The sequence below is a fragment of the Balaenoptera acutorostrata genome, chromosome 3 (assembly GCF_949987535.1).
Source record: "Balaenoptera acutorostrata chromosome 3, mBalAcu1.1, whole genome shotgun sequence".
Taxonomy (NCBI): Eukaryota; Metazoa; Chordata; class Mammalia; order Artiodactyla; family Balaenopteridae; genus Balaenoptera; species Balaenoptera acutorostrata.
In genome coordinates, this window is record NC_080066.1 from 178,332,237 (window position 1) to 178,348,195 (window position 15,959).

Here is a 15,959-nt window from a genome sequence, read left to right on the forward strand (position 1 = left end):
CCTCCCCAACCCTCGGAGGGCCCGGAGGTCCGGAGGGGGAGGGACTCGAGGCGACGCAAGCCCAGCCTCCTGGAGGAGGGGTCAGGGCGAGAGGCGCGGGTGGTCTGGGGCATCCAATGACCACTGGGATGGGGGTAGGGAGGCGGGCATAACGGTCCCTATTTCACAGATGGGGCATTGAGGCCTGGCGAGAGTCAGGCAGCTGGTGGGGCGGCAGGGGCACTGCCACGCGGGTGGGGGGCAGCGATCACTCGGTGGTTCCCCCTCACCTATCCGGGCGGTGGGCCTGCGTCTGGTGGTGGGATGCCGGCAGACCCGCAGTGGGACGAGCCGGGAGGTCTGGACTCACCTGGAAGGGAAGGTTTTGGCAAGAAAAGTCCCGTGGTGGAGAAATGCCCAAAGATGAGTATGGCGTCAGGCTGTTGCCTGCTGCCTCCCTAGGTCTCTCTGGTCCCCTCTGCCCTGCCGTTCCCTCCCTCAGGACCTCGGGCATTGATGACCCTTTCCTAGCCCGCCCCCTCATCTGTAAACCTGGACAAGGTGAGGTGGGTCTACAATCTCACTCCAGGCAGGAAACTTCCAGCCTGCACACTCACCCAAGTCCCCCCTGATCCCTCAGGGTTGAGCTGCTCTAACACCTCAAATGCATTTTATGCTCCCCGGAAGTCACTTCCGGTGCTCTCAGCTCCAGGGGTCTGGAGGTTGGTGATGGGGGACCCTCAGGGTGTCTTCTGGCCAGGCTGGGTTGGGGAGGGGCCTCAGGAGCCTTGTCTGCTGGTGTGGGGTTGAGAAGCTTGGCCCAGCCGTGGTCAGATGGGAGGATATCTTCCTCTGTGCTCTGGGTGCTGGGACTGGAGGCTGGCTCTGGGGTTGCCTGGTGGCCCTGCTGGGCCTCAGTGGCAGCCAGCATGGGTGGGCAGAGGACCACAACTAGTTGCCCTGCTGGGAAGGTTCTGGATGGGGCTCAGCCCCTCCTGGTTGTCTTGGCCGAGTAGGTATGGTGTCTGCTACCCTAGTAGGTTCAGCCAGGCAGACCCCACAAACACAGTGTGTGTGGGGTTTCCTGGGTGATCATGAGAGGGGATGACCACCTGGAGGCGACCTCAGGGGAGGGGCGAGAGGGGACTCAAGCCAGGGGTTCGTTCTGCGTTGCACCCCCCCCCCCGCGTGGACGCTTACTCTCCTCTGAGGCGAGAATCTTGCATCTGCAGGCAGCTTCCTGATAAGTATGTGACCCAAAGGAGGGTCTCAAACCCCTAAATGCACGTCTGCCCAGACTTCACCCTGGGCTCCTCCAGACAGCCTTGGGCATCTCTGCCTGGACGTCCAAAAATAACCCCAGCCGGGGGAGGAGGCAGACACTGGGGTATTTCTGGCGGGCAGCAGGAGACTTGCAGAGGAGGGTCATTTCTCTGAATCAGGGTTGGGATGGGGACAGATGGTCTAGGGCTATAAAAACACTCATTTCTCCCAGAACATGGCTCTCCCGCACTTTCTTCCCACTGGAGGAAACCATGGTCACCCTCCTGGTGTTGCCAACCTTAGGCAGCCTCTGCTGGTGGGCCAGCCCCGGCCAGCCAGGCCGAGTGGTCACGCCCAGGGTGGGGGGCCTGAGGGTCACGGCAGAGGATGGGGCCAGAGGAGGCCCGGAGCCTCCCACTCTCGGCTGTGCCCCAGGCAGCTCCACCTGGCCGTGCCCAGGCCCCAGGCCTGCCCTGGAGGAGGCTCCGTGGACCTCAAGGCGGCGCGGCCGGGCAGGAGGCGGGGAGTCCTGGAGCCCTTCATGCAGGAGCCCGGCCTCCCAGGTGGGGTGTGGAGGGTCAATGCCAGGTGGGCAGGGGCAAAGGGCTTGTCTCCCCTCCGCACTCCCTGTCCTCGGGCCCAGCTCCACTGGTTCAGCTTTTGGGGGGCAGAGGGGGGTGATGCAGCCGTGGCAGAGCTCCTGCATCCCCAGCCTGGGGGCAGAGCCCTTCAGGCGGCCCTGGGATCCTGGCTGGGGAAGAGTCCGTGATGGCGGCGTTGGCCAGCCCCGGGCCCAGCTGTACTGTGACCCCGGGCCCCTTTCTACAGACAGGGCCCCGAGAGGTGGGGCTTCACTGTCCCTGGGGGCCTCACCCCTGCTGTGAGCCCAGGAGCCTGAGGAGGAGGCCAGAGCCTCCCCAGCAGCTCCGCGTGCCCTGGGCCACCCGCCCCTCGCCCACACCAAATGACGGCGGCTCCTTGGCCTACACCCAGAGGTGAGGGGTTGCCCCACGGAACCCAGGAGCTGCCCACACCCTCACACCCCAGGGATACCCAGTGCAGCTGACGGGCCTCTCAGGCTTCTTTCCTGGCCGGGAGCCTGGAGACCAGCAGGTGCACCCAAGGCCACCCAGGCAGCCATCAGCTTAGGGTGCCTGGGCCGGATGGGGGTGCCCCGGGTGTGGGAAGCCAGCTCCCAGAGCTGCACTGGACTGTGTGTGTGTGTAAGCCTGTGTATATGTGAGCCCATGGGCGTGTGTGTGAGCCCCACAAGTGTGTGTCCATTCGTGTCTCTCCATATATCTCTGTGTATCTCTGTCTCTCGCGTGTGAGGCTGTGCGGACGGGTCTCAGCGTCCGTGTCTGCGTGTCTCAGGCTGCGTGCCTCTGGGTGTGTGTCTGCCGTGACCCGAGCTGTTACGGGGGTGTCTGTTTTAAGCTAAGGAGGTGGACAGAGCAGGTGTTCGGCCCTGGCTGTGCATCGCACGCCCCACCTAACCCCGACAGGCTAGGTGGCCCGCCCAAGGCCACACACCCAGGGGACGCAGGTCCATCCAACGGGGACATCCTCTGTCCTTCTTCAAGTCATGGTCACCAAGGCCCCAGGTGAGGCTCCTTGTTTGAAACTTTCCTGCCTCTATTTACCGGGGTGGGGGCGGCCAGGAAGACGGGGTGTCCAGCAGGGAGGAGGTGCCGGGACCCCTGAGACCCAGCTGGGGTCTGTGTGAATGTGGGGAGAGCAGGTGCCCGCAGGAAGCAGGGCGTCCACCTTGACCCCGCCAGGCTCCCATGCCCTCCCACCTCTGATCGGGCCAGCCCGGACCCTCCCTCCCTCCTGGGTCACTTTGCTCCCAGCATCGGCGCTGGTTGGCTGAGCGGGGGAACTCAGGGGCTGATGCGGGAGCGAGTGGGGTGTGGGAGGTCGCTGAGCGCACGGTCCCCAGGCAAGCGGTCACTGCGAGGCTCGTGCTCATGCTCCCCTGTGAAGTGGGACATGGCTTCCCCTGAGACCGCACGATGTTGGGGAGGGCCCGGGAGGGACCCCAGCTCAGAGCAAACCCGGCGAATGTGCACCTCCTACCCCCTGTTCCCTTCCACGCACCCCAACGCTGGCCGACTGCCAAGTTCACAGGAGCAGCCCGCCCGCCCCCTCACCCTACCTCCCGCCACATCCATCCCCGCGGCACCCCGAGCTCTCCGCCGGAGCTTCTCCTCCACCTTGCACCTGACCCTGGGCGTCCAGGTGTCCGGCTCCCCCTCCAGGTGTCAGCCTGCTCCTCCCTGACCACGCCCCCTCGCCCTGCCCCCTGCCCTGCCCTTCCTCCGCCACCCCCCACGTGCCCGTGAGCCCCCCAGGAGGCTGCGCCCACGTCCCCCTCAGGCCCCGGCAGCCACTGCCCATCATGGATGCCCACCGGGCGGTTGAAATGACGTCACACGCTCCTTGTGAGCTAAGACCATGCCAGGTCTCGGTGCCTGTGACAGGGACACGACAGGTGCCCTCGGCTGGGCAGAGTCAGGGCTGCAGGATGGGCTGGGAGGAGCCAGAGGGCGCAGGTGCATGTGTACCCGCCTCCCGAGTACACACACATATACATGCTCATGCAGGAATGTGCACAAACACACACACATTCCCCTACACACATGTACACACTCCCATGCACACAGGTGCACACCCCCACACTGCCACACACATGCTCATGAACACACACGCAGTGGGCTCAGGAGCAGAGGAAGCGAGTTGTTTTTTCCCCAATACATGTTCCCACACTGAAGAAAACAGGAAGGGACTTGGGGCCAGGGGCAGGAAGAGGAAGTGGCCTGCACACAGGGAGCCGGCTCCCGCCGGGTGGGACTCAGGGGCAGACAGACAGACGGCTGCAGGGTGGGGAGGTGGATTGTACCCACAGGGTGTCTAAGCCCTGGTGCTAGGCCTCTCTGAAGGCCCCACAGGCGTCACCCCTCACTTATCCAGTTGAGAAACCAAGACAGGGGTGGCTCATCCCAGTCCCCAAGGAGGGCAGGTGGAGCTGGCACTGGACCCAGGCTCATCTGACATCACGCTCCCCCAGCCCTGGTCCTGCAGCCCCACCTGGAAGTGGCCAAGGTGGAGTCCTCTGCCTGGGAGTCCAGGTGCCTTGGTGGGGCTCTTTCTGCAGCCCCGCTGTTTGTCCAGCACTGGGCACACCCGTGGTACCTGGCCTGGCCTCTGGTGGTCTCGGGGGGCACCCTGAGGTGGGTTCCACAGTGTGCTCCTCTGGGGGCCCAGCCCAGGGAGCCCCAAGCACATGCTGCCGGAGATGACACACACATTATGGGGCCATCGGCCCAGCCTGTGAGGCCCCGCGGGACCATGTGTGCCTTATGGCAAGGGCTCTGTGGGGTTCTCCCTGCCCCCAAGCCTGACCCAGGCCTGGGTGCACGAGATTCTCATAAATGCTCCACCCATGTGGAGATGGAGGCACAGAGAGGGGCCATGACCTGCCCAAGGACACACAGCGAGGCAGGTCTGAACCCTCTCATGCCCTCCAGCTGCAGCTCCAGGGGAGAAGTAAGGTGGAGGCCTGGGCACGTGGGTCCCACCTGGTTCCAGCCCCTCCCTAGAGATACAGCTGCCACCCGTGCTGTTCCTGCTGCTGCGTTATCTCGTTAGTCCTCCAGACCCAGCGGGAGAGACTCCTTCCCACTCTGCAGGTAGGGGGCGCCCAGAAGATCTGCTTCTCTCCTTGCTGACCTGCCTCCTTTCTTTCCTGCGCGCCCTGCCAAGGCACAGGGCAGCTAGGTTTCCACTCACGCCTAGAATCCCAGTCCTGGAATCACATCTAGGTGGTGCAGAAGGAGGGGGAGGATTTCTGGGGTGGAGGGGCTGGGGGTTTAGGGGTCCAGAGACAGATCCAGTCTTTCTTTGTCTTTTTCTCACTTAAAATAAAAATCTCAGTTAGGAGGGACCCAGGATGACCAGCAGTCCTTGTTTGCCTGAGACTGAGGGTTCCCAGGATGCATGAGGACTTTCAGGGCTAAAACAGGGAAATGTCCAGGGAAACCAGGACAAGTCACTCTACAGGGACTCCAAAGCCATTTAATCTAATTCCACCTGATGCTTGAACTCTCCACTGTGTCCTCACCCAGTGGCTGTCCAGCCCTGCTTACATACCTCCAGTGACAGTGAGCTCATTACTGTTCATAACAGCAAGAGCCAACCAAGAGGTAGACACAGCCAGGACCAGGCACTGACCACAGTGAGGTCAGAATTTGCAGAGAAGAGTGCAGGGTCCTCTGACCTGCCTTTAGGGACAGTCAGAAAAGGCTTCCCAGAGGAGGAGACTGGGGAGGAGGACGGGGAATTCCTGACCAAGGGAACACCACAGTCAAAGGCCAAGAGGCCTGGAACCATCTCACATGGATTGAATTCCTTTGCTGTTCTCTCTGACAGCTGGTGTGACTCTACAGCCCTCCCCCGACCCCGTCTCTGGAAGGGAGCCTCTCCTGCCTCTACTCCCCAGGTCTCTGGGCTAGGAAAGGTCTCATTGCCAATGGAAGAGCTGCTAGATGCCTTGGAATACCATTCCACCCCCCTCTCATTTTTCTGAGGCTCGTGGACCCTTCGCCACCAGCATCTGCCCCCTCCTCCAGGAATCCTTCCCTGGCTTCCCCAGCCCTGTATGCCTCCCCTTTCACAAGCATCAACCTTCGTCTCTCCTTGGGGTCACTACTATCTCCAGCCCCTGCCAGGGTCCCTTGTCACTCTCCAGTTGAGCTTTCCCACTTCTTACCTTTGCACCTGCTGGTCTCTCTTCCTAGAGTGTCCTTTCTTCCCCTGAAAAAACTTTCTTATTCCTCAAAGATGTAACTCAAATGCCAACTCTTCCAGGAAGCTCTCCAGTATTTCTCTGACTGGGGTTGATACCAGCCTTCTCTTTAAGTCACCGTACTCCTTCTGTGCTCTGCATGCAGAACAAGGTAGACCTCGAGCCTGGGCGGGGGGTGGGGTGGGGTTGGAGTCACTGGCACCGAACTCAGCCCAGAGCCCGCCACTTGCCTCACTGCCCTGGTCTCTGGCCTGGGTCCCTGTGGGGACTCAGGAGCGGGACTGGTTTGGCTCTTAGGCAAGCACACAGCAAGTGCATACTAAGTGCTTGCTGAGGTGTGTTCTCTCAACTGATATTTCCTGACCACCCACTCTGTGCCAGACACAGGGTCACATGGCTGCCCTTGGGGGGGTCCATCTCCATTCCCCGCCCCCCCAGCACACATGGAGCAGTTAGAACCCAGGAGGCGGAGGTGCCCCTGAGTGTGGACGGCTCCCATCTGCCAAACAAAGGCGAGGGACACACCTTATAGTCGCCTTGGAGACAGACAGCCGGGCTCCAGAGCCCAGCTCCGTTCACACCCCAACCGGCTTTGGGTAGGTCACTTAACCCCTTCTGTGACATGGAGAAGATAGGGGAGGCCGCCCCAGGGACCTGAGAGCAGGGGCAAGTGTGGCAGCTCTCAGCACGACCCCGGCACCAGGCACACGCTCCAGGGTGGCGTCACTCATTGTCTTCCTTCTCTAATGCCCCTAAGTGCCTCTCACTGCGTGGGTGGGACCAGTCCCAGGGAGAGAGCTTGCAGGCATTCTGGGGTCCCAGGCTGGGGCGGGGGTCTCGCAGCCCGACCAAGCACCCAGGGGTGCAGTGGTTTCTTGGGCAACATTCTGAGGCTGCCGGAGAGGCCCGGGCAGGGGAGGGCAGTGCCCAGATTTATCCACCAATCCCGCCGGCTCCTGGCCCTGGAGCGCGTTCTTATCTGCCTGACCCAGCATGGGGGGGGGGGGGGTAGCCAGGGCTGCCGGGGCAGGACACTGCCTGGGGACTGGACGCTGAGTGGGGCCGGCAGCAGCAAGTCCCACCAGGTGGGTGACAGCCGCCGAGGGCCCTGAGCGTCCCCGCGGGCCGTGGCGGGCTGCCCGCCCATCTCCTGCACCATGTCGGACGGCGAGGGCCCCTCGGCCGGTGAGTGGCAGCGCTATATTTACCCACTGCTGCTCTGGTTGCAGAGCCAAGGCCACTGGTCACCGAGGGTGCTGGGCCCCCCGCAGTCTGCAGGCAGCTGTGGGGCTGGACCCCCTTCCTCTGGGCCTGATGCCTGGGGGGGCTGGCTCCTGGAGGGGGGCGAGTGACTTTCAAAGCTCACTGTGCCTCACACGCCCCCCCACCCCCGCCCGGCTTCCTGACGGGGGTAGAGCAGGAAGCTGTTTCTGCTGCAGACCCTCCCGGCTTTCAGCGGGGCGTCCGGAGCGACCCACCAAGTGCAGCAGGGGCCCTGGCTGCGGCTGGACCCTGGGTGGGCTCAGGGTGCCGGCCTCTGGAATCATGTGCAAACGAGCGTGCGTGAACGTTTACCTGTCATCAGGGGGAAGGGGGAACCCACAGCATCCATCAGACTCCCCGGAGGTCTGAGACCTCCAGGAAGTTCTGAGCTTCTGGTCTGACAGCACAAAGCAGGCCCCCCATGGGCCCCCAAATCCTCTAGGCTGGAAATGGCCAGGGACACAGGCAGGCGGAGGGGTGGTCTGACACTGGAGTCTGCCCACATGTCCTCTGCTCTGCCCGGGGCGAGGGGCTATGGCGGGGACTCCCTGGGTGACGGCCCCTGGCTCCGTCCAGCTGGAGACAAGCTCTGACGTGGACGTCACCCTGAACCTGCCTCGGGTGGGGCGGGGGCTGGAGACAGTTTAATCCAGGGCATGTACTGGGGACTCTGGAGACAGCCTGCCCAGGTTCAAGTTCCAGTTCCTTCACTTCCAAGTTGGGTGACCTTGGGCAAGTGGCTTGACTGCTCTGAGCCTCAGTGTCCCCAGGTGAGAAAGGAGGCAGTTGTAACAGTACGTAACCCACAGGGGGTCGTGAATATTGAATGTGATGATGCATGAAAGCGTCTGCAGGTGTGTAGTGAGCGCTTAGCAGTGTCTTCGTGGAAACAGCAAGTGGGGGTCCCGGGCCGGTGCACAGAAGCCCATGGGCCTGTGCATCCCTGCCCGGTCCCCTCCAGCCAAGTCTCGGCGCCTAAGCCGCTGCGTGCCTGTAGGCCACGGATTCCTTCTCCATCAAATGTCGCCGTGGGGAATCTCGGGCCGGTCAGGCTGTCCCGGAGGGCCTCAGGGTGCCTTGTGGGCAACAGCGGTGTGTGCCCACTCTGCATGGTGTCGGATGGACAGTTCCAGCGCCTGGGCCTGGCTGAGTCAGATGTGGAACAGAGGGTGTGTGTATGTGTTTTGGGGAGGGGGACACCGACAAAACTGGCCTGACCTCGCCCTCTTCTGGGCTGTGGCTGCCAGGAACTGTCCGCTGAGCCAGCATGGTGGGGGGAGTGCAGACAGGCCCTTTCTGGCTGGCTCTGCCCACACCTGACGCAAACCCGGAATAGCTCTCTCCCTCCACCAGGGACACAGCCCTGCTTTTAGCAGCTTGTAAAACCACCCTGCTGTGGGGATGGGTATTTCAGGAAGCCCAGGACAATATTAGCCCTTCGGGCGATGGAATGGGTACCGAGTGTGTGTGTGTGTGTGTGTGTGTGTGTCTGTGTGTGGCTGGAGGCTGGGAGGAGACAGCCTTCTCTGTCGGGTCTGGGAGGAGGTCAGCTGGGTCGGAAGCTGGTGGGCAGCATTCTTGCTCTGCCCATCCTGGCTGGGTGGGCTTCTCTGGGTGAGGTTGGTGCCTGGCTTCCCGCCTACAAAATACCGTGTGATGGTCTTTGGTCTCTGATGTGCTGGGCTTGGGATCACACCTGGTTGGCAGGAGTAAAGACAGAGCCTGTGTGCAGGGATGTATGTTTGTTTATGGTGAGGGGGGAGCGCTCCTAGTGTCTGTTGTCTGAAATTCAAGTCTTTATTGGATTCCTACTGTGCAGCAGTGATTGGGCCCAGGAGGCTGCTGTGAAATATTTCCACCTATTCTCAGTATTCAATCTCTGTGTCCGTGTAGACAGCGGGAAATTTCTCAGCTCTCTGCCCATGACCTGTGTGACCTTGGGCAGATTACTCAAGGGTGCTGTGCCTCAGTTTCCTCATCCGTTAAATGGGGACAATAATAGACATTAGCTCTTCAAGTTCCAGGGAGGATTAAGTGACCAAAAGCATGTAACACACTGAACATAATGCCAGGCTTGTTGTTAGCAGTCATAGCTGTTGTTTTTAGTATTCAACCAGTAAATGAGCTGCGACCCAAAAAGGAAAATGAAGGGACCAAACTGTCTGCTGTGTCCTGGCCATTGTGGACACACCGTTTAATCCCTGGAGGCGGGGTGGCATGAACTCCACTGTATAACTAAGGAAACTGAAACACAGAGAGGCAGACAGACTTGTGCAAGTTCACCCATCTGGTCAATAGTAGAGCTGGGCTTTGAACCCAGCTTCCCGGACCCTGTTTGTGCAGAACCCAGATCAGATGCCCCTTCCAGGAAGTCCTACCCTCCTTACCTGGGGGATGGGGAAGCTGGCCATCTTGCAGGTATTTCTGGCTCTCCTGTGAGCAATGACCCTTCTCATTTTGGAGACAGCTAGCTCAACATTTCTCTTGTGAGCAATGGCCTGTGAGCAATGGCCCTTCTCATTTGGAGACAGCTAGCTCAACATTTCTCCAATGTTACAGGCTCCAATTATTTCCAGTAATTTGGAGCCTGTTAAAAAAAAAAGGTGGAACCTTGTTAGAGTGTCAGGAAAATTCCACAGCACGGAGCGCAGTGGCAGGTAGTCCGCTCTGGGATTTATGGCCCTGTGCCTGGGCAGGGGAGCCTGGAGGCTAAGGTTACCAGGAGTCAGCATCATATTTATAGCAGGAACTCGCCTGCACCGAGAACTGCCAGCCTGTAACCATGTCCAGTGAAGGTGCTTCCCTTACAGTCGCCTGGCTTCCAGACCTGGCTCTGCCCCTTAGCAAGGTGGAGGGCTGGACAGCTCACTTCCTCACTGAGGCTCGGCTTCCTCATCTGTAAAGTGGGGCCTTGCCACGTCCCTCACTGGCCCTGAGACTTACACAGCACCTGTAAGTGCTGGCACATGCCTGGGTAGAGGGGCTCCTTATATCCTGGGTCTGTTGACTGTCTTTTCCTGCCTTTGGCCTTGTGGTGACTTTGACCTCTTGGCAGAACTCCACAGGAAGAGAATCCAGCCTCTGTGCTGTCAGTTCCTCCCATGTTTGGGAAAGTTTCCAGCAAAGCAATTTCATGATTCCAAGCACCAAGGAATAGGCCGTTGTATTCTCAGCAGAGCACCTGAATGCAGGTCCATCAGAGCCTGGGGTTTGAATCCCCGCTCTGCCATTCCCTGGCTCTGTGGTCTTAGGCAAGTCACTTAACCTCTCTGGGGCTCAGTGACAGGTGGACATTTGCCCTTCCCTGAGGGTGTGGTGAGGATGGACACCCCTAACCTGAGTGAGGGCTCAGCCAGCAGAGTGACCTCCTTTCTCCTCCTGTAAAACCTTCTTCTACCAGCACCACTGCCCGCTCCACACCCCCAACCTCGGGGACTGCAGTCACATTGTTTGTACAGTTGTAAGTGGTTTTTCTGGGGGGAGGGGGGCTGGGGGCTGACATCGGGGTGGTCCACCCCTTTCTCACTCAGCTCCTGGCATCCCAGAGCCCAGAGACAACCTGCCCCAGCCTCCTGCCCCCAGACCTCGAGGTGGGCCCCCTGCCAGGGTGCAGAATAGCCTCCACCTCCGTCCGAGTTGTGGACTGGGTCCTGCTCTCCTTTACGGTTACTGACCGACCTCTGGGCCTGGGTCTGGGGCGAGCATCTCCGTGAGGAGATAAAAGCAAAACGCTTTAATTATTATTTATTTAATAATTATTAATTATTTAGGCCCCACTCTTGGAGAGGAAGCGTCTTCTCCCAGGAGAGGCAGGCTTGGCCCCTGGGTCTCAGCATCTCTCTACGTGGCTCACTTCCTGGCGGAGAGGGCTGTCCCCGACCCCAGGCAGCAACTGGGTTCCATTGTCACCTCTTGGCTGGGAGCCGGGGAAGCCTCGAGCCGGGGAGGCCTCGAGCCAGGGAGGTGCCTGGATCACGTCCACGTGGGGGGGCTGAAAGGTCGGGAGAGAGACTTTGGGGGCCAGGAGGCCCAGGAGGAGGCTGGCGAAATGGTCCTGAGCAGAGAGGGCGAGGCCCACTGCGGGGTGGGGGGAGAACGGGAGGACCTGGCAGCTGCAGGGGCCGGGGAGGCCGAGGCCCGATGCTGCCCCCCTGCCAGGACGGTCCAGAGGACAGACGACTCATCTGTCAGGGACTCGGGGTGCAGGGGGGTGACCTGGCAAAGCCCCAGGGGTTGGTCACAGCGCGTTGGAGGTGACAGAGAATGACTTCCCAGGTCAGGCAGACCTGTCCCCGACCAGGGACACAGGCGGGTCTTCCTCCTCTCTCAACCTCCGCCGGCGCATCTGTAAGTGCGGCTGACACCAAGGCCTCGGGGGTGTCATGGGGGTTAGATGAGATGTCGCCTTCAGACTCCATTGAACCACGGGCCGGGGGAGGTATGGGTGGCAGCCAGTGGTCCTCAGGAATGAACCTTAAAACTGTGGCCATAGGTGGTCCAGGTACCTGTGCTAGTGACGGCAAGAAGGGCTTAACCTGAGGAGCGTCAGACCTGGCACAGGAGGCTGGGATCAGGGGCGGCTCGGGACCCTCCAGACAGCGCCCCGTTTCCGCCCCTCTCGGTTCCCACGCGTCACAGCTCACGCCACACTCCAAGTCCACACTCCCTACCCGTGGATCCCCATGTATGGAGGGGGAAACTGAGGCCCAAGAGAAAGAGAGATTGGCTCAGGGTCACCGGCTAGAGAGTGATGAGCCGGGACTTGATTCCCTAACACAGGCCCCTCGGCACCTGTGCGCGGGCTTCACCCCTTCGCTCCTCCCGCTCAGAGCCGGCCCGTCCTCCAGGCTGGTGGGGCCCTACCTCCTCCAGGGACCCTTCCCCGGAATCTGCAGCCCCAGGGACCCTGCACTCCTGGAGGGCCCCCCTCACCCCACCATCTGCTTCTCTTGCTCAGAAACAGCTCGACTGGTGCCAACCTGGACACCCCTGTACCGCTCACAGGACACCGGGTGTTGGGAGATGTGTTGGGGGCTCGTTGCTGTGTGACCCAGAACAAGCCTCCTTCCCTTTCTGGTCCCAGAGGGGTTTTTTTAATTTGCATCCACCCCGGTAGAATCCTACAGGTGAGCACACAGCTCTGCACATGTGTCCTGTGTTCAGACATCAGGCAGGGCTCAGGGACCCCGGCTCTACCCGTGAACCTCTGAGCAGCAAATGAAGAAATCTATGCAGCTCCAGTCCCAGCTCCAGCGTCTGAAGCACCCTCGGGGGCTTTTACACTTAGGACAAGAAATACAGCTTAGAAGCTGTTAGGAATTCAACCAGGAAATAAAAGTTACCCTCTTCTGTTTTTTGTTTTGTTTTTGTTTTTTCTTGGCCACGCCACACAGCATGCTGGATCTTTGTTCCCCAACCAGGGATGGAACCCATGCCCCCTGCAGTGGAAGTGCTGAGCCCTAACCACTGGACCGCCAGGGAATTCCACCCCCCCCACTTCTGTTCTTTTAAAGTATTGGGTCCATTCTAACTGACCTTTCTTGAGATAGCGGGATACATTTTAAATATTTTAAATTATATTTTTAAAATGACACAAAGCTGTTGGTATCTGCAACCATTTATCAGCTTTTTTCTTGAAACTATGCAGGCAAAATAAAATACAGAAACTGGTGGCTGAGATGGGCCAAAGGTATCTGTTATCATCCATATTTATTGATTTCCAGTTTTTGCATTGATCAAAACAGCCCCTTTTGGTTTGTACTATTACTCAGGACGGGCTCGGTATGCTGTGAAAAAAATAAATCTCAGTGGCTTAAAGCAACAGAGGTGTATTCCTCGCTCATGCAAAGTCTGTTGCAGGTCTGGGTAACTCTCCAGGGCAGGTCGCCTACATGGTGACTCAGTGGGTGTGATGCCTCCATAGGGACCGAGCTCCCCCTCTCATGAGGCAGGTGAAGGGATGGGCGGAGACATCACACCGGCAATTAAATGCTTCTTCCCAGAAGTGATTAGTATCATCACTACCAGCATTTCATCAGCTAAAACAAGTCCTATAGCCGCACCTAATGGCATGAGGGCAGGGTACAGGTTCCCATTAGGGAACAGATTAGTAATATCTGCCCCCCATTAACTTTTTTTCCCAATTGACTCTTTAAAAAGTAATCCATTTTAATTATGAAATGTTTGGAGCATATTGTATGTGCTGTGGTCAGCAAGCCTCTGAAATGTAAATCATGAGTCCTGATATGCAAATCCCAAAACCAGGGGCAAGATTTCCCAAAACGTGTTCTCTCCCACAGATTTGAACCTGCGTTGAAAAGCCCAAAAATTAATTTCTGAAAGATGTGGTCACAACACCAGCGAGGAAAACATAAGCAAGAGAAAAGTTTGCTGCTTATTGCCAAAAAGCTGTCTTGATTTATTATTTGCTAAGGCACAAAGGAGGGAGCTGGGATGAATAGTTCATGAGCCAGTTTAATCACCGAGATCAACAGATTAAAAAAATAGGACGTGAGTTTAGAAGGAAATGGTTATGCAAATATATTGGAAAATAAAAACTGTGAGTCTGTACCTCATTCTTCTCATAAAGACACTGTTTCCTCGATTGTACGACATCACCAAATAAATGCTGCAGCATCAGTTTTGTTACAGGCTTTCCTACCTGACTTTTAATAGTATATAACTAAACGAATTTAAATAAAAATGCACAGCCTAACAGAGGGCTGTGGCAATGGACGACACACGTTGTTTTGTATAACGAGATCAGACCTGGTTTAAAAATAATGTTTGCAGGGACTGGAGGTGGTCTCCGAGCCCTGCCCCAAGAGTCGATGATGTCACCCAAATTGCAAGACTTAAAACCGGAATTTGGGGTTGTTGGGCTTCGTGTTGGGGCACAGATGTTCCTGCAGCTCTGGGCCCCGTATTTCAACATCTAAGTCAAACTGTTTAAAGAACTCTCTACCAGGTTTAAACACATTTCTAGGAATCCCGCCTCATTTATTTTGGGTGGAAAAACACGTCAAAGCACTGGTGCCGAAAACACCCCTCCTGCCGCTTCTCGCTGGAGGGATGAGCTGGCAGTCCGAGTGGACACCCTGATTCAGTGTGTTTGTTGTCAGCTCGTCCTCTGTGCACATGTCCTGCTGGACCCTGCAGTGTGAGGGGAGAGCTGGGTCTCCTCCTGCAGACTTACCTTCACCAACCCACGTCAGTTTCCTCCTCCACCGTGTTAATAGACTTAAGTTACGAGAGCACTAAGTGAGACTGTATACAGTAGGCACTAAATAAATGTTGTCTCCCCTTTGCCTAGGTCCTTTCGCATACCTAATTCAGCATAACTCTCCTTATACTGTAACCCTATGTGGTAAACACTGTTTTTCCATTTTACAGATGGGCAAACTGAGGTTTAGAGACATTGAGTGACTTACCCCAGAGCACACAGTGGGGGAGGTGGGACCAGGAGGCAGGTGTGCTGGTCCCAACCTGGGTCTCCTCTTTTGCACCAAGCAGCCTTGCAGCCCGAGGAGGGCCGGGAGAGATTCAGTCCTTCCCAAAGAAGGCCAGTGGATCAGGGAGCAGGCTTGGGAGAGGGCTTTTATGAGAGCCAAGACAAGCAGATGAGATTCGCTCTGAATTCCTTTGGAAGGCAGGGGTATGCCAGCAGGAGCACCGGGGTTGAAGCCTGGACACTTGGCCCTGAGCTCAGTCCTGACATGAAAGTACTCAGTGACCTCCAGCAAGTTCTTTGCCCTTTCTGAAGAGGTTTCCATCAGAATCTGGGCTCAGGAATGTTACATAAGATAATCAGTTCTCTTTCCTGTAGCAGAATCTTAGGACTCCGGAGGGGCCTCCAAAGGCCCAGCATCTCTCTGGAGCAGTTCTCTGCTTGCTCAGTGCCTGTCAGCCAAGCGCTGGCCCCCGGCTCTGCCCCAGGACCACAGTGGGCTCAGCCGCGCCTGTGACGGTGGGGCCCCTCCATGCAGCCCGGGGCTAAAGTCCATCCCTGAACTGCTGCTGGTGGGTGCTCCTGGCACCTTCACACCCAAGAAGTGTGGCTGAGGCTGGAACAGAGCCTGGGCTGTGGCTCTACCCGTCGGGCAGGTCCCACCCCAGGCCTCCCCAGTTCCTCCCAGAGAGAGAAGCACCGACGGCCACGAGCTCCGGTTCACTGAGCGGCGGCTGCGTGGCCTGCTCTGGGCAGCTCCCTCCCATCTGCGTTTGCTACCCCGTGCCGTCACAGCTCTGTGAGGGACACTGTCCCCGTCTCACAGGCCTGGGCACTTGTGGGTGATGAATTACCACTGAGTTCCAGCCTGGATCTTGGGAGCCCGCCCCAGCAGGTACTCCTTCCTGACATCTGGGGGCGTGACCAGGAGGAAATCCAGCCCTCAGCGCTGTCAGAGGTGGACACGGGGAGGCCCTGCAAAAACTCCATCTCTCAGCCCGCATGGAATGCCTTCCCTTTTCTTTCCATCTTGAAACTTGTTGAGAGAGGAGGAGCCTCAGCCATGAACCCAACCCAGGAGGCAAAGGTGCTATAAATAAATAGGTGCCACCAGGACCGGCAGCTGTGCCATCGTGAGACCGTCCAATTCCTGGGAGGAGCCCCACTCCAATCAGCATCCACGCAATTCCTGGGAGGAGC

At 58.4% G+C, this 15,959-nt stretch overlaps 1 protein-coding gene across 1 annotated transcript in view; it reads left to right on the top strand.

The window, feature by feature from the left end:
- Window positions 1-7,076: 7,076 nt before the first annotated feature.
- Window positions 7,077-15,959, top strand: part of EML1 (EMAP like 1) — a 200,626-nt gene continuing 191,743 nt past the window's right edge. Inside the window, exon 1 of the mRNA XM_057543478.1 lies at window positions 7,077-7,234. Coding sequence (XP_057399461.1) covers window positions 7,207-7,234 — 28 coding nt within the window. The 5' untranslated portion in view covers window positions 7,077-7,206. The remainder of the gene's footprint in view (window positions 7,235-15,959) is intronic.